General features: G+C 48.9%; 1 protein-coding gene across 16 annotated transcripts in view; it reads left to right on the top strand.

Annotated features, from left to right (window-relative positions):
* Positions 1-26,419, top strand: part of R3hdm2 (R3H domain containing 2) — a 119,602-nt gene that overhangs the window by 89,714 nt on the left and 3,469 nt on the right. For 7 of the 16 annotated variants that reach the window (XM_037196700.1, XM_037196699.1, XM_028886229.2 and 4 more), the window contains 11 exons: positions 543-574; positions 677-733; positions 6,736-6,962; positions 8,948-9,114; positions 14,628-14,729; positions 16,746-16,988; positions 17,234-17,360; positions 17,640-17,800; positions 18,229-18,383; positions 19,542-19,642; positions 24,923-25,092. In XM_037196700.1, coding sequence (XP_037052595.1) covers positions 543-574; positions 677-733; positions 6,736-6,962; positions 8,948-9,114; positions 14,628-14,729; positions 16,746-16,988; positions 17,234-17,360; positions 17,640-17,800; positions 18,229-18,383; positions 19,542-19,642; positions 24,923-25,092 — 1,542 coding nt within the window. The remainder of the gene's footprint in view (positions 1-542; positions 575-676; positions 734-6,735; positions 6,963-8,947; positions 9,115-14,627; positions 14,730-16,745; positions 16,989-17,233; positions 17,361-17,639; positions 17,801-18,228; positions 18,384-19,541; positions 19,643-24,922; positions 25,093-26,419) is intronic. The other 9 variants (XM_028886237.2, XM_028886230.2, XM_028886241.2 and 6 more) reach the window with 5 other exon arrangements.

Raw genomic sequence — 26,419 nt, 5'->3', positions numbered from 1 at the left:
CTGCTTCAGACTTGGATGTCCTCGTTTGTTTCTAGGCTCCAAACAGTATCTGCGTCCCCAATATCTCACCCATAAAGGGGCTCAAGTCAGAGCACCTTTTGTTTGGGCAAATGAAAAGGGCAGAAAGAGAACAGCCACTGAGATTAACTTCCAAAAAATGAAGCTTCCTTTTCATGCCTCCCTTCCTTTGAACATGCTTACAATACAGTGCATTAATATTACAGTCAGTTCACTAAATGTAGAGGTGAAAAAGGGAAATAATTAGGTTTGTAGCTTTCCTCTTCCTCCTCTCCATACTCCCTCTGTCAACCTTCATTTTAAACACTGTGGAAAGGCTGAAAATGCCAGGTGCTTTCCCATTCAAGGTGAGAAGTCGGACTGGGGTACAGCAGTGGGTTACCCTGGCCTTGCTCCCTCTCCCCTGTTGGTGGGGTGAGAGCTTTGGTTTGAAGACCGTGGGTATTCATAGCATCATGGACATCCTTTTCTGTTACACCTTATTATTTTCTTATGAGTTATTTTCCATTTTCTCCCTCACCTAGACTGGCCAGAACGGATATCTAAGTGATGTCAGGTTAGTACCATTTACATGTTCTCTCTTATCATTCAGCTTGATCAGTGAGGTTAATGTAATCCTATAATGATACTATTTTTGTTTTGTTTTGATGTTGACCAGCAGACTCTCCAAAGAAGCCTTTTCTTCTAGCTCTCACAAGAGAAGGCAGATTTTTAGGTACCTGTGTGTGATCTATATCTCTCCTTTTTACTTTTAATTTTGTTTTGCTGTAATCTTTTCAGTGGAGTGAGTGGTTTTGCTCCATGCATGGCTGCTTGTAGAATAATTAAATTTGTGAATTTTGCTACATGGGATTTCTTTTTCCCTTTTGGGGAAAGAAAAGACTCCCTCTCAGTGACTTGATTGTTGTCAATTTCATTTAGTCCTGAGTAGATGATGTTGGGGAACACGTAGTTGTGTCTGAGACAGGTAGGTACTATTTTCTCCCACAGATTGGCTGGGGTTGGGCATTTTTAAAAGATTCAAACATACACCTATTGTAAGGTAAAAGGATGGCTATCTGCTGACTGCCTTTGCTCATCTGTGGAAAGGGATAGACAGCTGATAGCTGAACCTAGAACAGGGAATATTTTTTATCTCCAGGAAGGATAATGTCTGCACATACACAAATACATATGTGGATGTCTCTCTGTAGTTTTCTCTTTGAGATAGTATAATGTAGAAGGTGACCTCAGAAAGGATAGATATCTAACCCTGTAATTCAGTACTCTTTCCAAAGGGTTTTCCCATTTTTTAAATCCTAAATGTCCTAGGAAACTCAAAATATAGGTCTCATTTCTTTTTTCTTTTGTTTTGGTTTTCGTTTGTTTGTTTGTTTGTTTGTTTGTTTGTTTTGTTTTCCGAGACAGGGTTTCTCTGTGTAGCTTTGGAGCCTGTCCTGGAACTCACTCTGTAGCCCAGGCTGGCCTTGAACTCACAGAGATCCGCCTGCCTCTGCCTCCTGAGTGCTGGCATTAAAGGCATGCGTCACCACCGCCCGGCTATAGGTCTCATTTCTAAGGCTTTTGTTGTCCTCTCCTTACTGGTCTTCCTAAATCTAGTTAGACTGAGATGCCCCATGGTTACCAGGGTGCACTCTTAGAGAGGACTTGAAGCCATTTCCCAGCCTCACAGCAGGTGGGTCACAAGCACTTCATAACTCCATCGCCAAGGGGTTGGATGCACACAAAGACACAGACACACACACACACACACACACACACACACACACACACACACAAGTTTATTATATCTTCAACAGAGAAGCTATCACTGAACCTTGAGGGGGAATTCTCTCCAATTCCACATTCCACTTTCCTGTGACCCTACCTTCTGCTACACATACCCAAAAAGAAAAATATACCTATAAAAAAGAATTTCCATATTTTTAAACTTTTTTTAAAAGATTTATGTGTATGGATATTTTGCTTGCATGTGTCTATGCACCACATACATGCAGTGCCCACAGAGGCCAGAAGAGGGCATCAGACTCCCCTGAAAAAAAAAAGTTACAGACAGTTTCGTGTCCCCAATCCTGTCCTGTCCCGCCCCCCGCCCCCCGCCCCCCGGCCCCCCCCCCCCCCCCGCCTCCCCAGTGTGAGTCCTGGGAACCAAACCCAGGTCCTCTGGGAGAGCAGCCAGGCATCTCAACCACTGCGCACCTCTCCAGCCACTCTGATCTTCTTTATTTCTGGACAGTGCCACCCTGAGGTCCATCTGAAAACCAGAGGCAGAGTGCGCTTTACATTGTTGCTGGTACCAAAGATTCGTGAAGTTCTCACATTTAAAAAAATGAAAATTCTGCTCGATGGTATACATTTTGCTGTCGTAATCATCCTAGAGTACCTATCACAAGTAGTTTTAACTCACTTCTATGTGTGAACATGCTTTATAGTTACCAGAATGTATCTTATCTGGGTCCGCTCTCAATCTAGGAAACAAATGCCTAGTGATGAAATCCCCAGCCCTGGTTTACTTGGCTGTATGTGTCAGAACTGAGGCTGATTTGTGTCCAGCTCTTTTTCTTGTCCCACACCAGCTCTTCACTAGCATCTCTTCCTCCTCTCAAACCTGTGTTCTGTTTGAATCCTCATTCCCATTCACTGCTAAGAACTGTGCTCTCCTGTGAGCATCAGGCTGCATCCAACTGTGCTGATAATAGCTGGAGAAGCTGGTGAGCAGGTGCAGACCTCACCTCTCCAGATCTTTTTTCAAGCTGAAAAGTCAAACTGAGTTTTGATTAAAGACCTAGGTGAAGACCAGTGAGCTGACTCAGCAGATACGTGCCCTGCTGCCAGCCCTGATGGCTGGAGTTCAGCCCCCAGGATTCTCATGGCAGAAGGAGAAAATCAGCTCCTGTGGGCTGTGTCCTCTGACATTTACATACACACGCACGCAAATCAATAAATGTGAAAAAAAAAAAATAACAAAAAGGGGCCAAAGAAATGGCTCAGCAGTTAAAAGCATGTACTGATCTTGCAGAGAACTCCGAGTTCAGTTCCTCGAACTCTTATCAGATGGCTCACAACTGCCTGTAATTCTAGCAATATGGGAATCTGACACCTTTTTCTGGCCTCCATGGGTACCTGCATTGCATGCATATACCCCCCTACTGACATCCACATAGCCAGCCACCTAATTCAAAATAAAAATAAAACTTTTTAAAAGTAAGCGACCAGGTATGGTAGCACACACTTTTGATCCCAGCACTTTGGAGGAGGAAAAGTCAGGAGGATCTTTATGAATTCAAGGTCCAACATGGTCTACATAGCAAGTTCTAGGACAGCCAGGGCTACAGTAAGACCCTGCCTCATGTAAATAGAAGAAGATGCAAAGATTTAAGAACAGAGCATTTTTTAAAAAGATTTATTTATTTATCATGCATACAGTGAGTGTTCTGCCTACAGGCCAAAAGAGGGCACCAGATCCCACTGTAGATGGTTGTGAGCCACCATGTGGGTGCTGGGAATTGAACTCAGGACCTCTGGAAGAGCAGTCGGTGCTCTTAACCTCTGAGTCATCTCTCCAGCCCAGCATTTTTTTTTAAACCTCGGTTAGGTGCTGGTAATATGGTTCAGCTGATAGAGAACTCACCCAGTATGCAGAGGACTGGGTCCAGCGGCCAGCACTGTGTGAGAGTGGGCGTCGCGGTGCACACCTTACACCTCAGGCCCAGCACTGAGGAGGTAGAGACAAGAGGCTCAACAGTTCAAGGTCATTCTTGGCTCTATAGCAAGTTTGAGGCCTGCTTGGGCTACATACACCCCATCTTGAAACAATGACAGAGGTCAGGCTGAGTTGGCCTAAATTCTGATTTTATTAGGAACGTGATGTGTGAGTGTTCTTTATCTCTATCCCATCTCTCCAACGTGCAGACAACCCAGTCCATTCCTCGGAGTTGAATTTAAGTGGCTCTCCCAAATTGCCATATTTTTAGTGAGATGATTATTTATAGAGAAGGAAACTGATCTGTTTTCTCTCTAGATTCTCTCTCAAGGGAATACTTTATTAAATTAACAGACAGTCTACATTTTGAGCATATGATTGTATCTGCCTTGGAGAAGCTGGTTAGGTAGAGAAGTACCGTAACTTATTTGCTGTCTACCTCAAGAGAGCGCAAACGACGGACGGGGTTATCCTGATATGTAATAGAATATTTCAGCTGGCTAAGGCGAACAGAATCCATGCTCCAGTGTCTAATGAGCAGCCTCATCCATCAGCACTGCTGTTAACCACAGACACACATTGGTGTTGCATCTTGAATATCCTGGCTGAGTCAGAGCTACTGCCTCTTGCTTTAAGCCTGGCTCTGGTTTTGAACAATCCCTGATTGATGTTTGTTTCACTTTTTGTTCTTGGTGTCTGAAGAAAAAAGGTTAAGTTTTGAAGAAAACAGAAATATATTACAGTCCCTTATTCTAACTATCTAGAGAGAAGCATGAGATTATATATACTTGGGGTAGGAAAGAAGAGTTGGCGTGTTGTGCTAGTATGTTCTTAGCTCTCCATGGGTGGCATGGTTAATAGAAACTAAAAAAGTGACCATAAACCACTCTTGGTACATACCTGCAGTACCAGCACTTGTGAGGCAGAAGCAATAGAATTTCAAGTTTTGGGCTAGCCTGGGCTACTATAGCAAGTTCCATGCCAGCGTAGGCAGGATGATGGGTCCTGTATGAGGGAGAAGAGGAAGAGAGGGAGGGAAAGAGAAAGGAAAGGAAAATAAAGGAAGAAAGCAAGCTAGTTCTCTCATAGTAAGTGAGGCAAAGGGATAACACATTCTATTTGATTTTGGTGGGATAATGGTTAAAAGGAAGGGAACCCAAACTGCTATGGTTTTTGCCAAATTATTCACCAATATATACATACCAAAGTCTTAGTTGATGTTGGCATTCAGTCCCTGTGGGTAGTAGTTGTTAGATGAACGTGAAGGAAGGGGATCTGCGGACTCGCGCTTTAGTAAGAAGCAGCCAGTGCTCAGTAGAAGGGCTGTAGGTTTTCTGTGCACTCGCGGAGACCGTACGGGAGAAGTGGGTGGACATGGTAACACATCTGTAACCCCCGTCCTGGGCGTGGTGGTGGAGCTCACTAGCCAGCAGCCTGACTGCTTCAGTGAGAGCCACTGTCTCAAGAAAGAAAATAATAAGGTAGGCGGGGTTTTTTGGTGAGATGACTCAGCAAGTCAAGATGCCTGCCACCAAGCTGACAACTTGAGTTTGATCCCTGGGCTCCATGTGGTGGAAGGAGAGGACCATACCTGCAAGTTGTCCCTGACCTCATACATCCATGCCCACAAAATCAATGAATAAAATGTAATAATGAAAACATGGAAGAAAGATACACGCTGTCTACTTCTGCCCTTCACACACACACACACACACACACACACACACACACACACACACACACACCTACCTTGTAACACAAAAGAGCAGAACTGGGGCTGGAGAGATGTCCTTGAGGACCAGAGTTGTGATTCCCAGCACCTGGACCTGTTGGTTTACAACTGCCTCTTCCAAGGGATGCTCTCTCTTCGGTTCTCCTTGGGCATCTATACACTTGTGGACACGTGCCCTTTGTCAGGTCTGTATGCACACATAGACACACACACGCACACGCGCGCGCGCGCGCAAATAAATCTTTAGGGGCTGGAGAGATGGCTCAGCAGTTAAGAGCAGAGGACCTGGATTCAGTCCCTAACACCCACACCACTGCACATGACCAAACATAGCTCCAGGTCCAGGGAATCTGATGTCCTCTTCAGGCCTTCTGGACACCAGGCACACACAGGGTACACATACATTTATACAAGGGAAACATTTATACATGTTTAAATAAATAATTTTTAAGATAAAAGTTTTCAGGCAAACAATGGCTATCTTGTGGCATACTGCTGTTTCTAATCACAGGCAATGCTTTTAATGCCAGGATAAGCCTGACATTGTAGAGCAATAAGAACAGATGACTTCCTTTCTCGGTAGCTTTGTGCCTTCCCTGGGGTAGTGAGATTATACATACAAGGGCAGTTGGGCACAGTCAAGCCTCTGCCCCTTTCTACCAAGTCCCAAGCATATATTTGATCTTCCTGAAGACTTCAGTCCTTAGCGGCTGTGGGATCTTGTCCTCACATACCAGCATGAACTTCAGGAAAGCGCTTGGGACAGTCAGACGGTCACTGTCATCTTCCAGCCCCTGGAAAGATATTCTTGCCCAGTTCCTCTGCTGGCTCAGGTGCATGCTGTGTGGGAGATCTTTGTGAGACTGACCCGCAGCCCTGGCTGCTCCTACCTTCCACCAACAGTAACTTCTAGGAGTCCCAGCAGTCGCTGCTGCTGCTGCCTTCTGTTGCTCTCTGTTCCTTGCATGTCTGAGATCCCTGCAGGTGTGGGAGAGACCACAGTCAGTCTCAGGACCGTATGTGTGGCTCCCATCCGCTTTGGATCCACCGTGTTGAATTAGCTTTCAGTGCGCTGTCTTTCAAATTCGCCTCTGCTCTTTGTTGCTGTGCTGGGTCTTGTTCTGTGTGCTCCATGAAATCTTAGTTGGCCACCGACTAACAAGAAGTCAGTGTCCACACCCCTCCCCTTCTTTGTTAGCGAAAGAATAAAAAATGCACTCTCTCTCTCGGCTCTCCTGCTGAGGTGGGGGTGGGGGTGCTCTGACCGCTGTGGTTTCTGCAGGGGGAACCGGGAAGGGCTGAGCCGCACCTCCAGCAGCCGACAGAGCAGCACAGACAGCGAACTCAGATCCCTGGAGCCGCGGCCTTGGAGCAGCACAGACTCGGACGGCTCGGTCCGCAGCATGCGACCTCCTGTCACCAAAGCCAGCAGCTTCAGTGGAGTCTCCATCCTCACCCGAGGTGACAGCAGCAAAGGCAGCGGCAGTGCAGGGAGGACCCCCAGGCCAGGTACTGCAGCGTCGGCGGAGGACACGTCCTGCGCTGGGCACAGGGACGGCTTCCTGCCAACGAGCATGGCAGACAGGGAGAGAAAGCTGATCTCTTGGATCCATTACCCACTCTGAAATCTAGCTGCCTCCTTGATTTTCTGTTCTTTTTTAAGAAGTGGGGAAGAAAGGCTAGGTGGGGGCTGGTTATTTTGTGTTCTCAACTGAGCGAGATCTTTGGCTCAGGGCAAGGCCACATGGCAGGATATCAGTGACAGGTGCTTTCGTTCTGTGCCCCATGGGAGTGTAGTCAAGTCTAACTGTTCGTAACAGATTAGTAGGGGCCACAGAGCAGAATTTAGAACCATCCTGCTACTGCTGCTTCAGCGGGGAGTTAGTCCCTAGGAAGAAGTGGAACCTCACATTCCTGCTACGGTCTTAGCAGAGGACTGTCCAGCTCTCCATGTGCAGTTGACCTTGACCTCACCGTGCTTACCCCTTAGAAAGCATTTCTTGAATCCACAAAGATCTCTAGGCCTTGTCTTGAGTGGACACAAGTAGTGGTGAAGCTGCCTGCCCCTCTCAGACCTCTCCTGTCCTCTTTATTAACCCGTCTAATGCTACCGCCTCTGCCCTTAACTAGGCCTGCGTTTTATTAAATCGTGGTGTTAGCTCTCAGCCATTTTCAGAGTAAATGTACTAATCTAAAATACAGATCTGCTCACTTCAGTTCCTACTTAAAAATGTTCATATTAGCCAGGCAGAGGTGGTACACACCTTTAATCCCAGCACTCGGGAGGCAGAGGCAGGCAGATCTCTTGAGTTTGAGGCCAGCCTAGGCTCCAGAGTGAGTTCCAGGACAGATAGGACTATATAGAGAAACTCTGTCTTGGGGAAAAAAAAAAAAGAAAGTAAGAAGAAAAAGAAAAAAGTTCATGTTAGAGCCAAGGGCTCAGAGGGTAAAATTCTACTGTACCAGTAAGAGGACCTGAGTTCCATTGATAACATCTGTCTAGAGGCTCGCATTGGGGCTGGAGAGGTGACTCAGCAATTAAGAGCACCGGCTGCTCTTCCAGAGGACCCACATGGTGCTCACAAACAACTGTGATTCCAGTTCTTGGGTGTCAGATGCCCTCTTCTGGCCTCTGTGAGCACCAGGCCTGAATGTACTACACAGACATACATGCAGGCAGAATAGTCATACACATAAAAATAAAATTTTTTTTTTAAAAAAAGCATGCTGAAGCCGGGCGGGCGGTGGTGGCGCACGCCTTTAATCCCAGCACTCAGGAGGCAGAGGCAGGCAGATCTCTGAGAGTTCCAGGAAAGGCGCAAAGCTACACAGAGAAACCCTGTCTCAAAAAACAAGAACAACAGCAAAAACAATGCCTTAAAATATAAACAAACAAAAGTGTTACATGGATGTGCAAATCCTTAGAACCTGGACATGGGAAAATGTGTTGGGTAAAGGTATCTCTGTGGGTGTGATTGTGGATGCTGAAGAAGCAGATTGCTTTCGAATCAGCTTTTCTAAGAGGTAGTGTTATACAAGTTGAGAAGAAAATGAGGAGAACACAAAGTCACTTCCTAGTTTCGGCTATCCCATTATGATACAGGGATTGATTTTAGGCACGACGGGAGATTGCCTCAACAGCTTCACATTTGTGGGGAGTTTTGTTTGTATTTTTTTGAGACAGGTCTCTATGTCGCTCTGACTGTCCTGAAACTTACCATGTAGACTAGGCAGGCCTCAGACTCACAGAGATCTGCCTGCCTCTCCCTGTAGAACATTTTGTTCAATTCCCAAACCAGACATTGGCATTCACTGTGGTTCCTGACTCTAGGGAGCAGAAACCTTGCATAGATCTTTGGTGAATGTGGGGGATGGGCAGAAGGAAGTGGTAATAAAAGGCAAGGAAAAATAAAATCCTGCAGTTGAGTCCTTCAGGAACAGTTATATTCGTGGTTTGTACTTACAACTTTGGGTGGGTCTCCTTTTTGCCTTAGGTATGGCACTAGGTGCCCCAGAAGTGTGCAGCCAGGCCACCTCCCCCCAGTCTGTCCGGGGCCTTCTCCCTTGTACTGTCCAGCAGCAGCAGCAGCAGCAGCAACTTCCTGCTCTCCCACCCACTCCTCAGCAACAGCCACCCCTGAGTAATCCCATGATCTCACAGGTGAGTCACACTGAAGTGTTGAGTGAGCACTCTGATTCAAGGAGCTCAAAAAAGTTTGTGGTGCTGTGGGCAGAGAGAGGGCCAGTGTTCGGAAGTATTCTGCTCCTGCATCCATTTATTATCCGTTAGTGGTGGGAGAAAAGAATAAGGTTAAGTGTTTGACCAAAGTTCTGTTACTTTGCTCTGTTGAGACAGAGCCTTAAAGTGGAAGGCTGGCCAGCCTCAGCTCCACTTCCCAGGTGTTGGGGTTACAGGTGTGTGCTGACACACTTGGCTAGCCTGAGAACTCTACTTACATGTCTTCCTCTTTTTTTTATGAAACAGAGTCTCTCTGTAGCCCTGGCTTGTCTGGAGCTTGTTATGTAAAGGAGAGGTTCATCAGCCTCTTCCCCCCCCCCCCAGTCTGCGATCCCAGAGGTGTGCGCCTGACATTTTGTCCCTTTAAAGTCCTGTGTAATTAACAAGGTGGTTCTGCCCACCCTGCCTGTATATGGAACTTGAAAAGATCACAGCTCCTCTCATCCCACCTATAGTCTGACTGAATATGTTGATCCATAAACACACACTTATATTTTTTCTGTTATCAGCTTGATACAGTACAAATTCTTATCCTAATAGTGAAATGTTTCACTGAGGCTTGTACAGTGATTGAGTAAAACCAAACTTATTATAAGCCACAGTCATCCTAGGACCCCCCTCCTATGATACAGCCTCCCCAGTTCTGTGGGTTGTAGTCTGGTTATCCTTTGCTTTATATCTAGTATCCACTTAATGAGTGAGTACATACCATGTTTGTCCTGCTGGGTTTGGGTTACCTCACTCAGGATGATATTTTCTAGTTCATTTTCCTGCAAATTTCATGCTGTCATTGTTTTTCTCTGCTGAGTAGTACTCCATTGTGTATATGTACCACATTTTCTTGACCCATTCTTCATTTGAGGGGCATCTAGGTTGTTTCCAGGTTCTGGCTATTACAAATAGTGCTGCTATGAACATAGCTGAGCATGTATCTTTATGGTATGATTGAGCATTTCTTGGGTATATGTACTGTATCAAGCTGATAATAGAAAACAAATAAAATAATAATAAATAAATAAGTAAAGACAAAAGAAAACCCTGCCCAACCATGGCACCGCAATGTCCAGCTTGCCGTCATTTTGGCTGTGGCGTTGGTGAAAAGTCAACCCGGCCCAGTATGTGACGACTGTGCTGCAAAGCTGCCCTGCTTTGCTGTGACAAATTAACCTGAACTGTGTCTGTTACTAATTTAAGAAACTGAGTTTCTTAACTAACTTAAAAAAAAAAATATTTGTTGATTGAGGGCAGGAATAGCACTCAGGTTCCCACAGCATATCCGTAAGACATGAGACCAGAGCAGGTGGCATGCCGCATTCTGCAATCCCAGCACTTGGGAAGCTGAGACAGGAGGACCAAAGCTTGGAGATAGCCAAGGCCACATAGTGAGTCTGGGACTAGCATGAGCTGCAGAGTAAGGCCTTCCTTAAAGACATAAAGACCCCAAAACTTGTCTGTGTGACTTGCCATTAAAAGAGACGTATCTTCTTTACCAGGCAGTGGTGGCACACACCTTTAATCCCAGCACTCAGGAGGCAGAGGCAGGTGGATCTCTGAGTTCAAGGCCAGCCTGGTCTACAGAGTGAGCTCCAGGACAGCCAGGGCTACATTGTGGAGCCCTGGTTGATGTTGGTGTTAACCAGGGTTTGAGAAACATTGTGCTTCTGTGGAGACCAGGAAAGCCGTCAGCGTAAGAGCAAGGTCTTCTCTCAGGTGGAGTCTTAATATTCTGATTGGCGCTGTCCCACCTATAAAAATTAAAAATGTTCTGAGTGGCCACTTGCTGTCTTACAAGCAGCTCGCCGTGGCTGGAGCCCCATGTGTGGTCCTAATATTCTCTGGGTGTCAGGAGCCCATTTGTTCATTCTCTTCTGCTACCGTTTTAAGTTGATCTTTGACCTGCCAGGCCCCTTCATTCCCCTGCTCAGTCCAGCTATATGCTTAGATATAGCTCCTCTCTAGATGCAAAAGTCAGTTCCCAACCTAGTAACCATGCACTGGACACTCAAGTCGGAAGATCGCAGGATGCCCTGCCATCTCCCCCGTTAGATCTTCTTTACGTTGGTTTAGCCCCTACTAAGGCATGGCATGTGTAGGTCCTTTGCTCTGCCTGTGAATGGGTAAACCCCCTCCCTCCAGCCACCCCACTGTGGTTTGTGTGTCCATTTCACTCCTGTGAATGGGTAAACCCCCTCCCTCCAGCCACCCCACTGTGGTTTGTGTGTGTCCATTTCACTCCTGTGAATGGGTAAACCCCCTCCCTCCAGCCACCCCACTGTGGTTTGTGTGTGTCCATTTCACTCCTGTGAATGGGTAAACCCCCTCCCTCCAGCCACCCCACTGTGGTTTGTGTGCGTCCATTTCACTTGCTGAGGTCCCAGCGGTGTTGAGTTCTTTTCTTTCCTGAAATGTATTGTAACGCAGTCTTGCTCCCTTTCCTCCCTCGTAATCTTCTGACTTTTCCTTCTACCTGCCATCTCCACCTAAAAACACAGCAGGAATGGAGAAGGGGTAAAGAGGTCGAAGAAGAACCCCTTGGGACTAATATTCTGGAGTAGATAGCAAGTGACAGGCTCTAACCCCAGACTCCTCCTCGAACCCTGCCCCGCTCCTGGACTCGGCCGTTCAGTGATGAGTTGTGGGTGTGGAGTGGGGTCGGATGCCGTGGATGCCGTGGAGGGGGGTCGGATGCCGTGGGGTGGGCTTGGATCTGTCCTGCGTGGTACAGAGGTCTCTGTTCTCTCAGGATGATTCTCTTGAGTTAATCATGGTCACATAGTCCCACGAGAGTCTTACCTGGGTAAGTCTGTGTCCCAGAAGCGTGTGTGGTAGCTACTAACTTACACCACCATTAACAGTTGGTTTCCTCCTTAACCGCCTCTCTCTGTGCCTCTCTCCTTCCCTCTGCCTCGCTCCTGCAGGTCCTCCCCCTCGTTCTCCGTGGTGCCAGACCCCACCGCTGCGGCCCTCTCTCCCTGTCCCTCTCTCCCGTCTTCCTCTTCCCTTTTCTGTTGTCCTGACGGCTGTCAGCGCTGTGGGACTGGGAAGCTGCACAGGAATAATTATTGTCTGGTTCCTCAGATAAAGTAGTGATGTAGAGAAGGAAGTGGAACAAGTGCCACTGTGTTGTGAACCTGGTAGAAAGCTTTGAGGAAGGGGTGGCTGCCTTAGTGCCCAGGCCAGGGGCTGTGCTGGCAGAACAGCACTCTGGCCCCTCTTGGGAGGCTTCCTCTCTCTGAGCAGACCTGCATCTCGTGTCAGTGAAGCAGGCGGCAGCAGGGAGTGACGGTTATAAAAGAGCCCTAACCCTGTGGCTGTGTCTCGGACATTCTAGAGCGGTGCATGGGTCCCAGAGTCACTGGTGGGTGGAACAGATGTCCTTGTGCTCTCTTAGCGATGTCCTGGTTCTGGAGTTTGAGACTGTCTGAGAAGATATTAGTAGAGTAACGCAAACGGGGGGGGGGGGGGGGGGGGGGGGGGGGGGCAGTAGCAGGCCCCGGAGAGACGGTGGTTCACTGGCTGTTCTTACAGACTCAGTACCTAGCGTCTACATAGTAGCTCATGACCACCTGCAATTCTGGTTCCTGAGGAGTAAGTACTCTCTCTCTCCTGGTCTCCATGGGCATTCAGGACACGAGTGGTACACAGGTGTGCATGTGGGCAAAACATGCATCCACATAAAGAACAGTAAGGAAGGCCCTTCCTTTCCTGTGGCCCTTCCTGGTTAAGGAACCAGAAGAGCACTCTCCTTTCCACCTCTCTCTCCTGACCCCACAACTCCAGGATCTTTATTATGTAGCCCTGGCTGTCCTGGAACTCCCTAAGTAGCCCAGGCTGGCCTCCAACTCTCAGAGACCCACCGGCCTCTGCTCCTGAGTGCTGGGGTTAAGGTGTGGGCCACCACCGCCAGCTCCAGTCTCCATTTGAAACTCACAAGTGTGTGGAAAACGAGAGTTGTTTTACCACTTGGCTGTTCATAAGGCCTGACCCCAGGTAAACCTCTCCCAAGGTTATCTGTGAGGATAACAGACACTGTGTACAGGAACCGGCAGCATTTATTCCTAAAGTTTGGCAGCTTGGCAGCAGTTACATTCCGAATACCATCGGCTTATAGAAAACAAGGATTGTTGGTAGGGCTGAGTTAATTTTCCAGACTATTCCTGTCCAGGTCCTTTGGGATTCTCAGTAACTTTTTAAAAATCTAGAGGTCCGGTCCTCTGCTAAGGCCTCCAGCGCCCTTTTCTTCACCCCGTCCACACTCTTAGTATAAACTGGTGTGGACACATGTCCTAAAGAACTGGGTTTTCACACTGTGGTCATGGGCACACCTTTGATCCCAGCACTTGGGAGGCAGAAGCAGGGGGATCTCTGTGAGTTCCAGTACAGCCTGGGCTACACAGAAAAACCCTGTCATGGGGGAAAAAGAAAAGAAGAGGAAGAAAGGAAAGACTTGGGGTTTCAGGCCACGGTCTGTCACTTAGCTGTGTGATCCCAGGTGAGACACTGACTTTCTCTGAGCCTTGTGTTTGGAGGTGGAGACTGTCGCGTAGGGTTGAAGCAGGAGCCTGGCGTGGCTGGGCAGATGCTCCACTCGGCTGCGTCCCCGGGTGACCCGCACTTGTGTTGTGGGAAGTACAAGCCATCCTATCTAGATGTTTCTGTAAGGCTGTCGTGAAACAGTGAGTAAATGTTATTTCCCTCCTCTTCCTTACCTCTCTCCTTCTCTCCTCCCTCCTCCACCAGGGGCTGCGTGACTGGAGAATTGATAAGATAATCCAAATGAGGAAAATATAATTAGTTGATTTAGAACAACACTACATGTTCTCAATAAACAGATTCTCCTGCCTGAGGCTAGTGAAGGGATTGAGGGATAGAAAGCACAGCTAATCTGGTTATATTTTACCCTGAATTTACCCCACTTGTTCCTGAGGGCAGTTTTTCATACTACCCTAACAGCCTGAAGGAGCTCGAACATCACAGGTGAAGGAGTATCTGGGATCCAGAATCTCCTGGGTGGAGGGAGGTGTCTCTGTGGATGAGGACTGCCCTTGGACGACCCTTCCTACAGAAGTGGTGCAGCAGTGTACACAGGACCCTGAAGTGGGCGTTTAGCAGAGTTCTGCTTGGAATCAGGTCACAGACCTCAGCCCTGAGAGTCCTGAGATGACTCCTGAGAGCTGCACTGTCTGAGCGGCTAATGGGCAGAGAGTACACCGGGTCTCTTCTGATAGGAGAGATTGCTTGTCCGTTAGCGACGTGAAAGCCACAAGCTATCCCTGGCTTGGTGGCCAGGCCCGCGCCCTGGCCGTGTGGTTCATATGAAATATCTTGTATGATTAACCTTGTTGTTCCTCCCTTTCCCTCCCCCTCTCTCCCCTCCGCCTCTCCTTTGTCCTTTTCTCTTCCTTCCACACGCCTCTCTCTGTGCTGGTCCGCAGCCAGTCCCGGCCCTGCAGTCCTCTCCGCAGCCCGTCCAGTTCTCTCCAAGCTCCTGTCCCCAGGTCCTCCTGCCACTCACTGCGCCCCAGCAGTACAGCATGGTACAGACGCCACTCCCTCTCGTCTGGTCCCTGTGTGGCCTGTGTCTGTGGGGACGTCTGCTCAGTCTTTGGTGGTCTTGCAAGCATGTTGTGCTTTTGGAAGAGATGTTGAAAGCTGTTTCTTGAGGGACCAGCACAGGCTGAACATAGTTCCATCCTGATGGTCTCATCACGGCATACCAAAAGATGAGTAAATATATGACAAGGGGATGCTGAGCTCCTCTGAGTGTCAGGAAGTAATATAGCTAAACTAGAGCCCTCCTCATCTCTACTGTATGTATCCTTGAGTGCATTGTCCCGGTTTATTCTGTGCAGACTTGTTCTCTGGTTGCCTTTCATTGCAGACTTCTCAGGGACCAGTTGTTAAAGTGTCGCGTCTTCCCACCTCACTGTGTCGGGTGCACAGTGCACACCATCTGCATTGTTTGTAAATGAGTGTAGTGCACAGACCTGCAATCTCAGCACTTAAGAGGGAAAGGCAGAAGGATTGCCCTGAGTACAAGGCCAGCCTAGGCTACGTCGTGAATTTCAGTTCAGCCTGGGCTAGAGGAATATCCTGTCTCAAAAATACCAAAAATAAATTAATTAAAAATAAGTTGTTTGCATCCTAAATACAAATCCTTTGCAAATCTGATTTGCCTCATAGTTGATAACTTGATGGTGGTGCGGAGCCCTTACTTTTTCTTCTTACGTTGATCACACCTCTCTGCTTTTTCACTGGAACCCCTTTTCCTCCTCCCTGTGTCTCCATTCAGAGAGTGCTGCCATATGGACCTCAGGTCAGTCTGCAGTCCTGTCTCTTGCCATCTCCTCCTGACCAGTAAGGCAGCAACAGGTCCCTGAAAATTGAAGGAAACAAGAGGGCAACATTTTCTTTTGGTTTCTAGTATTTTCTTTTGCAAAAGAACTACTCTGATGTGTGTGCATGTGTGTTTGTATGTGAATTACTGTTAAACAGACCAGAGAGCTAAGAAACTAGCAGGTCACGTGCAAGTGAGAGCTGGCACACATCACTTGTGCGCAGGGAAGACAGCCGGGAGAAGGCAATTACAGCCCCGCCAGTCAGGTTCTTCCCTCCAGTTCAGCCGCTCCCTGGCCTCCTTCCGGAGGTGAGAATTGGAAGTGGGTTTGAAGGGCGGGAGAACTCTAGGCTAGTGTCAGAGAACAGAGGTGGAAATGACCTCGGAAGGGAGCACAGGACAAGCAGCAGGCGGGAGCCACCTTCCTGTCCACAGTCCACGCAGGCGTTTCCAAGGGCTGTGTAAAAACAGGGTCTACAGCAAGGCCGGAGCATGAGGAACACAGGAAACAGAGTCTTGTGTTTGTCTTGTATTCCTATAGGTAGGTAGAAGTTGTGCTCTCTGCCCCATCTCCTGAGAAATAACCTTAATAGCACTTGTAACCAGGGACGCCCTTGTCAGCATTCCGTGCAGAGAACTGCTTCTGAACTTAGGCTTTGCACAGCCATCCAGTTTAAAAGACCACTCCTCAGAGCACAGAAGCAGGACTACCCCAAACGGTGTAAGGAATACTACAGAGCAGCAGTTCCCGCCTGTGGGTCGAGACCCTTGGGGGTCCATTGACCCTTTCACAGAAGACCATCAGAAAACAGATGTTTACATTGTGATTCATAACAGTAGCAAAATACAGTTAGGAAGTAGCAACGAAATCATTTCCTGGTTGGAGGTCACCGTGGCATGAGCAACTGTATTCAAGGGTCCCCGTATAGTTAGGAAGGTGAGAACCATGCTGTGGAACACTGCTGGTCTGTCTCTCTGTTCTCAGTTGTAGTTATTAATATATTTGAGACAATGCCTGTGTAGCCACAGCTAGCCTAGAACTTAGCTGACGCTAATCTTGAACTGATGATCCTCCATCCTCTGCCTCCCAAGTGCTGAGATTGCACGCATGTGCAGCACACACACGCACAGCTCTGTCTGTCTTTCTGTATTGAAGCCAAATGCACGGTGAGGTTTGACACAGCTTCAGTCCTTGAGTCCCTGACTCTCTCAACAGGCAGATGACCTCAGCAACCCCTTTGGACAAATGAGCCTCAGCCGCCAAGGTTCTACTGAAGCAGCTGATCCGTCCTCAGCTCTGTTCCAGCCCCCACTCATTTCCCAGCATCCTCAGCAAGCTAGCTTCATCATGGCTTCTGCAGGACAGCCCCTTCCCACTTCCAACTATTCCACCTCCAGCCATGCACCACCTAGTCAGCAAGTCCTGCCTCCCCAGGGCTACATGCAGCCCCCTCAGCAGGTAAGCAGCCCCCTCCTCAGCCTTAGTCCCTCCTTTCCTGCTCTAGTGTAGACAGACCAGGAAGTATGCTGCCCCCACCGTACGCTTTGGACAGCTATCGCTCTGCATGTATAATCACCCTGTGATGGTGAACCCAGAGTGTCTCCATTGACACATTTCTGATGATCAGCCCTGAGGCAGTTAGTAATTTGCAGATGTTATGGCTGGATTAAAGAAACTTCTCACATCTGTTTCTCTGACTAAAGATCCAGGTTTCTTACTACCCCCCTGGACAGTATCCTAATTCCAACCAGCAATATCGACCTCTCTCTCACCCGGTGGCCTATAGCCCCCAGCGCGGTCAGCAGCTGCCTCAGCCATCCCAGCAGCCCGGTAAGTAGAACTGCTGCTGGTGTGAGGCAGAGGTGCACAGGTGGGGGGGGTCGTTCTCCTTCCCTTCTCCTTGACTGGGTGTTTATGTAGAGCTTAGGGCCCTGAAGGACAGAGGCCAGGAAAGAAGTACTTCCCCTTTGGAGAATTACGAGGGGAAGAGGGAGAGGAGGAATTCCTGGATGTCTGAGGAAGCAGGGAAGAGTACAGAAGGAAAGGCAGAGCGTGGGGTGACCTCCTAAACACCCACACTGACGTCTTCTGTGCCTCACCCATCCTTAGGTTTACAGCCTATGATGCCTAACCAGCAGCAGACGGCTTACCAAGGCATGCTTGGGGTCCAGCAGCCTCAGAACCAGGGTCTACTCAGCAACCAGAGGAACAGCATGGGAGGCCAGATGCAAGGCCTCGTGGTTCAGTACACTCAACTGCCTTCATACCAAGTGGGTGTCTTCTGGGTTAGGAAAGATGGCCAGTCCTCATGAAGCAAGCAGAGAGGACAGCCTCCCGGGGTCATGCAGACTTAAGATTCCAACACTGAGATACTGTCTTTTCCCCAGAACTTTTAGGGATGTTTTCTTTTCAAAGCAGAGCCAGAGAGTTGAGAAGACAGAGTCTTTAAACTGTGGTTTTCATACAGTCACAGAAGGAACAGCATGTGCTTAGGAAACAGTCTAAAGGAGATCTGAGTTCCCTCCTTGTGTCTGATATCTGAGGGTGGGGTATGAAGGAGGGGGAGTGTTTGCTTTGGGCAGAGGGGGAGTACTGGAAGAGACCCCTCCAAGTGGGGAGGGAGTTGTGTTGGCCCGGTGGTGAGCAGCCTGTGGGTGAGCTTGGTGAGCTGACCCCAGACATGCTCTTCCTCACACAGGTCCCAGTGGGCAGTGACTCACAAAATGTGGTCCAGCCACCTTTCCAGCAGCCCATGCTGGTCCCTGCCAGCCAGTCTGTGCAAGGAGGCCTCCCAGCCGGGGGTGTGCCCGTGTACTACAGCATGATCCCACCAGCTCAGCAGAACGGTACGAGGTGAGGACTTCTGGAGAGCTGGGGCACATCTACCTCCCAGTGACCTCAGGAACTGCCGCCCCCGCTGCCGCCGCCGCCGCCGCCCTGTCCTTTCGTCTCCTCTGGTCTAAGGAAGCCAAGATTAAAGACCCTGTCGGTGCCCTGCACAGCGGCACACATGCACACATGCATGCGGTGCAGCACTCGGGAGGCTAATGCACTAGGGTCACAACTTGAATGCCAGCCTAGCCTACTTGTTGAAATCCAGTCTCAAAAGTGTGTGGGGGAGGGGTCCTTCTCCTTTTCTCCTCATTGATTGGATATTTATGTAGAGCTCAGCAGCAAGAACTTCTTGCTTCCGAGACACAGATTACAATGACCCCCCATGTTTGTTATTCAGTCAGAACTATGAGATGGGGACTGGTCATTATTAAAAGAACCAAGTTTACAGTATAGTTACGTAATTTTTTCTGCCTATAGAGAGAGGACAGATGTATCACGGCAGTAGAAGGGATATCTTAGAAGTAATCTGGTTTGCTACCCTTGTTTATTTTGTTCCTGTGTTTCTGTTTTGTTAGTTTTTTCCAGACAAGGTCTCACTGTGTAGCCCTGGCTGTCCTGGAGCTGTAGACCAGGCTGGCCTCGAACTCACAGAGATCCGCCTGGCTCTGCCTCCCGAGTGCTGGGATTAAAGGCGTCGGCACCACTGTCTGTCTTTTTGTGTGTCCGTCTCCGTGTTGTTTTGAATTCTGCAGCGTCCTTTCTCCTGTTTGTCTTCAAGGGTTTCCCCCTGTGTGTGCCTCCTCAGCCACTGACCCTTGGCTCTCGTAGCCCTTTCTTCCTGGCACTGTAGGTCTGACCCTTCCTTCCTTATAAGACCTCTATGCCTGGGCACACACGTGTGTGTTCGGTGTTCCAGCCTGTGGAGAGAACGTGTGCTGCCAGCAGCCCGTATTTAGCACTGATTAGCAGCTTCCTAATTGAAAGATGATCAAGTACAAATATATATAATTAAGTTTGAACTGATGAGTGATTTTAGAAATTGCATGGCAAATTGGTCTGGGAATGACTGGTAGCTGCCTCTGCTTCCCACAGGGAGGCCTAGGAAGCAGCAGCTGTTTGCCAGGAGCCATGTTCCTCCCTCCGTCCCTTCACCACTCCTTTCTTCTTCTCTCCCAGCCCTTCTGTGGGGTTTCTCCAGCCTCCCGGCTCTGAGCAGTACCAGATGCCTCAGTCCCCCTCCCCCTGCAGCCCACCACAGATACCGCAACAGTACTCAGGTAAGAGAGGGAAGCCTTGGAGGAGGGCGTGGGCACTGGCGGGCTTCCAGTGCAAAGCAATGGAGTGTCGTCTCTAAGACCTGAGTCTTGACTTGAGTGTGGAGTGAGTGCCTCAATCCTCACACCCAGAAAGGTCTGAGCTACACCTCCGGGTCCACTGTTGTTCTCTTGTGCAGGGAGGGCGTGTGCGTGCCTGTGTCTGTGTGTGCGTGTGTGCGCATGAGCGCGCGTTTTCACCAGCGCACTCGATGCCATCGGCTCCTTCCCTGTGTCCTGCCCTCACTCACCCTCTAGACAGCTTTTCTTTCTTTCTTTTCTTTTCTTTTTTTTTTTTTTTTGTTTTTGTTTTTGTTTTTCAAGACAGGGTTTCTCCGTGTAGTTTTGGAGCCTGTTCTGGAACTTGCTCTGTAGACCAGGCTGGCCTCGAACTCACAGAGGTCCACCTGCCTCTGCCTCTGCCTCTGCCTCCCGAGTGCTGGGACTAAAGGCGTGTGCCACCACCGCCGCCACCCCCGCCAACAGCTTTTCTTTGTCTCTTGGGAATGTGAAAAAAAAAGTTGAGAAATGCTTTTTAAAACATCAGAGATCTATTTAGCAGATTTTGGTGTATACTCACATACATTGTGATTTGTTGTTTGTTTTGTTTTGATTTTTCAAGACAGGTTTAGCTCTGGCTGTCCTGGAAATGGATCTATAGACAGTTTGTATTCTGACCACAGTCTATAAGGAAATCTAAGACTCGGATGAATGTCTTCCCATAGGTCGTCTTAGGACTGCAGCTTAGGCCTTGACTTTGTGCCCTAGAAGCTGCATCTTCAGGAACAGATTGTCAGGAGGCCTTGTGTTCTCTCTCTCTCTCTCTCCCCGCTTTCTATCCAGGAACTAAATGGCTTTATGCTGACCAGCTGCAGCCTCCCTTCCGCCTCCAGCAGACACCAGGGTAGCTGCCCTCCCTCCTCATTCACTTCCTGTCAGCTCAGCCTGACGCCTCCATTCAGTACAGCTCAGGAAACTTCAGGGCTTTCAGGAAGGAATCTGTTTTCTTTCTTTCTTCTTCTTTTTTTTTTCTGTTTTCGAGACAGGATTTCTAAATTATAATTCACCCTCACACCACCCCCATTCCACTTTGCTTGAGCATATCTGTGCGCCCTCTTCTGGTGAGAGGGAACCATTTGTCTGGTTTTCCCACTTAGAATGAAGTATTTTCACCTAAGGTTTTTTGCACTCTCGCTCTAGATGCTTTGGGGCAATTACAGAGTTAAGGTTGCTCATAAGACATGATATATTTCACCTTTAAGGTGAAATGACTTCTGGTTTCATCAAGACCAAACATGAGTCTCTTGAAAGCTAAGGTTTTAAATTCATCCAGCCTTTTACTACATGAGTGGGCTCTCCAGCGCTTCTGACTGTCTACCAAGGGCACTTGGCCTTGAAATTCTCAGTGGAATATGGAAATTGTAGAAACCAGCTCCAAAGATTATGTGTACTGTGTTGGTGCTCAGTACCATGGGGAATTTTCTCCCCTGTTTTTAAAATCCGTGTGTGCGTGAGGATATGCTTGTATGTGTATTGTTGGCATCCTTTGTAGTGTATCTCTTTGGTCTCTGGTATCTGTTGTTCAAATATAAAGGGTCTTTGGATCCAAAACAAAGATACAGAAAATAATTTTGTGTTACTCACTTGACCTACTGCCAAGCCAACTAAAACATCTTGTTCTGGAGCCCAGCAGCACCAGAGGTCTAGGCTCAGGGTGGAGGAGGGAGGGAGGGAGGGAGGGAGGGAGGGAGGGAGGGAGGGAGGGAGGGAGGGAACTCTCCATCATCAGTTTTCCTTGCTCCTTTCTTCCCTAGACACTGGTCCTAAACTTCTGACAGTCCTTACACTCTTCCCAGCTGGTGGGACCCTCTGTCCTACCCATGCTGAGAGATGATGTTCACTTAACAATTAATATTTAAAATTGTTAATTCCTGCCCATAGAAGTTAAGGAAATTGTTAAAAAAAGAAACAAGTGTTTCTTCTGCTTCCTTTTCCAGTTGCTGTTAACTGGGCTGGAATAGTCCACAAAAGCCTCTCTCACCTTCAGAGGACAGTCACCCCGCCCTCCTCTCATGTAGCAATATGGTCACTTTTCCAAAAATAAAGGCAGGGATTAGGATTGGTTGTTCCTGGAACAACTGCTGAGGTTTATTAATACCTTTTGTAGTTGCCCAGTCCACCTCCAGGCCTGGACCTGAATTCTGCCACTACAGTGCTGGATAGAACTGTAACTCCAGGGAACACTTTGTCTCCCATGACAGTGATGGCTTTTGGGTCCCCTGGGGTTTATGCGGGGATTCCTGCCCGGGAAGGATGCACGCAGACATGAAATGCGGTGATGCTTAGAAACAGGCTCCCAGCTCCCAGTGACACAGCAGCGTGGACGGTGTGCAGTGCACATGGAAATGGCCAACCTCTCACAGATGAGAATGTTCTCTTCCACTTCAGAAGAATCTTCCTCTCCCTTGCCAAAAAAGGGGGCTGGGGTGGGGAGCCAAGACACCGATTCTGTCCTGTGACCTTGGCTTCATTTCTTTTTCCTAGATTTGGTCCCTGGTGGTAAGGAAAAAGCCCTCTCTGTTTTCAGTTTTCTCTCTCAGTGATCTAAAAAAAAAAAAATCTAAACAAAAAGCGAAAACCAATTCTGCCAGACATAAATGTCATCTGCTTGTATTTATGTGGTTTGCTCTGCCCAATCGACCTTTCTGCCCAGGTTTAATGATGCCACTTAAAAAGCCATTCACACGTCCCCTCTCCTTTCTTAGCTCTCCAGCTGAAATTGATTTCCTTATTCAGCCCCCTTTCCCTCGACAGCGGCTCTCAGCCCAGGCTGCTTCCCCACCCTGGCAATAAGGAGGTGCTATCACTGGGCAGGACAGTTCAGCAGTTAACAGATGCCACCTGCTTTTGGCTCCAGGAAGAGACGCATAAAAATGAGCTCATCAGTCGAGTAGTGCACTGTGTCCTCGGTTGAGTGAAGGAACAGTGCTCCAGGCCAGCGGGGGAGGACTGAGTGTGGAGAGTTCAGAACAGAGCTGCAGCTAAGGACCCTGCCTTTATTTTATTGTTGTTGCTGGAATCAGAAAAAACAATATAAGGACTTGGCTCTTTTCCCTCCTTGCCTTGAGCCCCGATAGCTCCTCCTGTCTGGAGGTTGGTGTTAGGAGGTGCTTCCTCTGTCCTGTTTATGCTCTCACCTAATACACTGACATATGCCCCCCACCCTTCCTAGCCCAGGGCATTAGGCTCTGATTATGAGCTGCCTTTTTAAAAAGCTGCAGATGTGATCATCTTTGTGCTGGCCCCTTGGGGCGCAGTGAGGAGTTTGGATAAGGTCCGTTGCAGTGTTGTGGGTAGAGGTGTTGGAGTGCACAGGGCTGATGGGGTGGGAAACAGGGTGCCCAGAGCAGTTGCAATAAAGGCAGAGTTGTTAGGAGTGTGGAACACACCACAGCTGTGCGGGTTCACACTGCTGTGCAGGTTCACACTGCTGTGCGGGTTCACACTGCTGTGCGGGTTCACACGGCTCTGCGGGTTCACACGGCTCTGCGGGTTCACACGGCTCTGCGGGTTCACACGGCTCTGCGGGTTCACACGGCTCTGCGGGTTCACACGGCTCTGCGGGTTCACACGGCTCTGCGGGTTCACACGGCTGTGGGGGTTCACACGGCTGTGCGGGTTCACACTGCTGTGCGGGTTCACACCACGGCTGTGTGAGCCCCACCGATGACTGCCGTGTCTGCCGCCTTTGGCGCAGGGGACAGGAAGAATCCAGCCTTTTGCACTGAGTGCTTGTGCTCTCCGACTTCGTAAGCCCTAGAGGTGGGGTACACAATGGCCATAGATCTGCTCAAATAGCTTCTGTGTCCCCTGAGCTGCTCGCTGTCAGACCTCCTGTCTTGTCTTTGACTCCCTATGACCAGTTCTACCTGAGCAAGCACCCCCTCCCAGCATGGCTGGTACCCAGCGGCCATAGCATTTCCCATCATAGCGGCAATGGCAGCCCTGAAGTACCAGACCATGAAAAGAGCAGCGTTGCAGCTTCTGAGCTGGTAATCCCAGTAATCCCATTTCTCCACCATGCACGCCAGCTCAGCCCCAGCAAGAACACAGCTTGGAAGGTCAAAAGGAAACTGTCACGCTGTACAATCCCCTGTGTAGAGCCAGAGCCCTACCTGTTCCTCGCAGTGGGGACTGTCCATCAAACTGCTTCTCCCTGGCTCTTTGCCTTTTTACCACAAGGAAGATGGACCTCCCCCTCCTCTACTTTGTCAGTAGAGGAGACTGCTGATGGCTACCAGTACCAAAACCTCACGGTCATATCCGGCTGGGCCCTGGAATCTGCCGAGATAGCCCTCAAAAGGCTCTGACTGCCATCATCCTTCCGGCTCCCTTTTTCAGAACTCCTGTTTCCGTCTTCCCGCCCCTGAACCCCTTCATCACCCTGTTAATCAATGCAAGTACAGGGCGAGCTCTAGAAGCACAGGTCCTATCCCAGCGTCTCTGGGGTAGTCTAAGGATTCTTCCAGAGTGCACCCCAGACTCTGCTCTCAGCTCTTTGCTTCATGTCTGAGCTGTTAATAGACTGCCCTTTCTCGGAGCAGTGTCCAGTGTAAGGACTGGCACGTAGCAAATGTTCAGTAATGGCTTGTTGAATAAGCTTCTTATCTCTTAGGGTATTTTCGTACAGTGCCCTTGTATCTTAGCCCCTCATGTCTCCAAACTGTGCCCTCTACCTGCACGGTTCCCTCATTTCGCCAGCTGGTGACCAAAAGGTACTTTGTAAGTTGGCTTAGTGAAGTTGCGAGCATTCATCTCAAAACAATTAGACTTGCTGGTTTACTCGCAGTCCTTACCAGAAAAACCTGCACATATCTGCAGCCAGCCCTGGCCCATGCCCTAGACTAGGACTGGTGCTGGGACCAGACATTTCAGCAATCTGACCTGGGTATTTGGTAATACTCAGTTTTGACAGGATGGAGTAATTTTTCTGCCAGTCATAATAAACTGCCTTACCAGGTGAAGGGCAGGAGAATATTGGCATCTGGTCTCATCTCTTGCACTCAAACTTTCATTGATTGGGGAGCAAGCATCCAAGGCCAGATCACAGCCACCTCAGATCCCTGGCAGGACACAGTTAAAATGCCCTGAAACCAGTGGGTGGATTTGCTTGCTGGCTTTTCCATTCAGAGGTACTTCCAAAATAGTTTGAATCCCAACAACTGCTTTCTTCATGCCACTCAGGAGTGTCACCTTCTGGACCAGGTGTGGTGGTCATGCAACTGAATGTCCCTAATGGACCCCAGGCCCCCCAGAATCCATCCATGGTCCAATGGAGTCACTGCAAATATTACAATGTGGACCAGCGAGGTCAGAAGTCTGGAGACCTGTACAATCCTGACGGTAACCCCCAGGTAAGTGCTTTAACACTTGTCTTCGTAAGGAAGGTCCAGATTTCTCCTCAGGAAGAAATCTTATGTCGTTGACTGCACAGCCTCTTGTACAGTTTCTCTGAAAAACATGAGAATAACAAAGTGTATCCTCTTTCCAGGAACCTAATTATCTAAGAGAGGAGATAGAACACATCAGACCGTGCTTAGAGCATATTTAAAATGCAGGAGCCAGGGATGAGTAGTGTTGCTCAGTCATAGACCATGAGTCTAGTGCATACAAGGGTCTGGGCTAGGGAAGATGGCATGTAAAGGACAGTAGCACTCGGGAGGCAGAGGCAGGCAGATCTCTGTGAGTTCAAGGCCAGCCTGGTCTACAGAGTGAGTTCCAGGACAGCCAGGGCTACACAGAGAAACCCTGTCACTAAAGAAGAAAATTTAAAAAAAGAATACCCAAAATTGACCTCTAACCTCCATAAACATGCGTATATATACATGTGCACTGCACAGACATGTGCATATACATGTGCACTGCACAGACATGCATATATACATGTGCACTGCACAGACATGCATATATACATGTGCACTGCGCAGATGTGCGCGTATACATGCGCGCTGCGCAAACACGCACAGACATGTCAGGGACCCCTGCCAGCCTCACAGCCTGCAGGGAAACAATCCAAGCGAGGTAAAGCATGCAGCTCAAGTCAGAACCACCTTTTCCAGCGCTGGGTCAGAACTTGCAGAGTCTGACCTCAGAGTTTATTTTTCTTAAACATTTAAACACAGTAAACTTTAGGGAAGAGGTTTCTGCATGACAGTTATCACAACAGAGCTTAGGCATGGCTTCACAGAACCTCCCTGGCACAAGAGCAAAGCAGCCGTGACCTTCCCAGGAAGAACACGTCCTCTTGGCTGATAAACAGTGCTTAGGGCAGGCGAGGACCTAAAAGAAGGATTCGTAATGCGCATAAGGACAGATCTGTTGGTGCACAGGGGACCTCTGTGGTAAGGGTGGGCTCCAGTCACTGAGAGACAAGACTCAGGATCAGGGTCTGTAGAGCAGCCCAAGCCCCAGGTGGTCAGCATCCCCTCCGCCGCCATTGCCCGCCTTCGGAGGAAGTGTGCCCACGCGGTCAACAGGGTTGCTTTCCCCAGCCCTTTGTTTAAGCTGCGCCTCCCACACAGACCAGCCAAGGGAACAGTGTATCAGAGGTGGGCACTAAGCATGCAGGCTAGGCTGTCAGGTAGGTGGGTGGTTCGATGCTCGCCTCGCATGGAGAGCCCTGGGGTCGATCTCTAGTGCTGAAATGAGAATGGTGAGTGGTGATGGAGACGACGAGGGGAC

Source organism: Peromyscus leucopus, chromosome 18 (assembly GCF_004664715.2).
Source record: "Peromyscus leucopus breed LL Stock chromosome 18, UCI_PerLeu_2.1, whole genome shotgun sequence".
Lineage (NCBI taxonomy): Eukaryota > Metazoa > Chordata > Mammalia > Rodentia > Cricetidae > Peromyscus > Peromyscus leucopus.
Note: the sequence above shows the minus strand (reverse complement) of the source record. Positions and strands in the feature narration are given on the sequence as shown.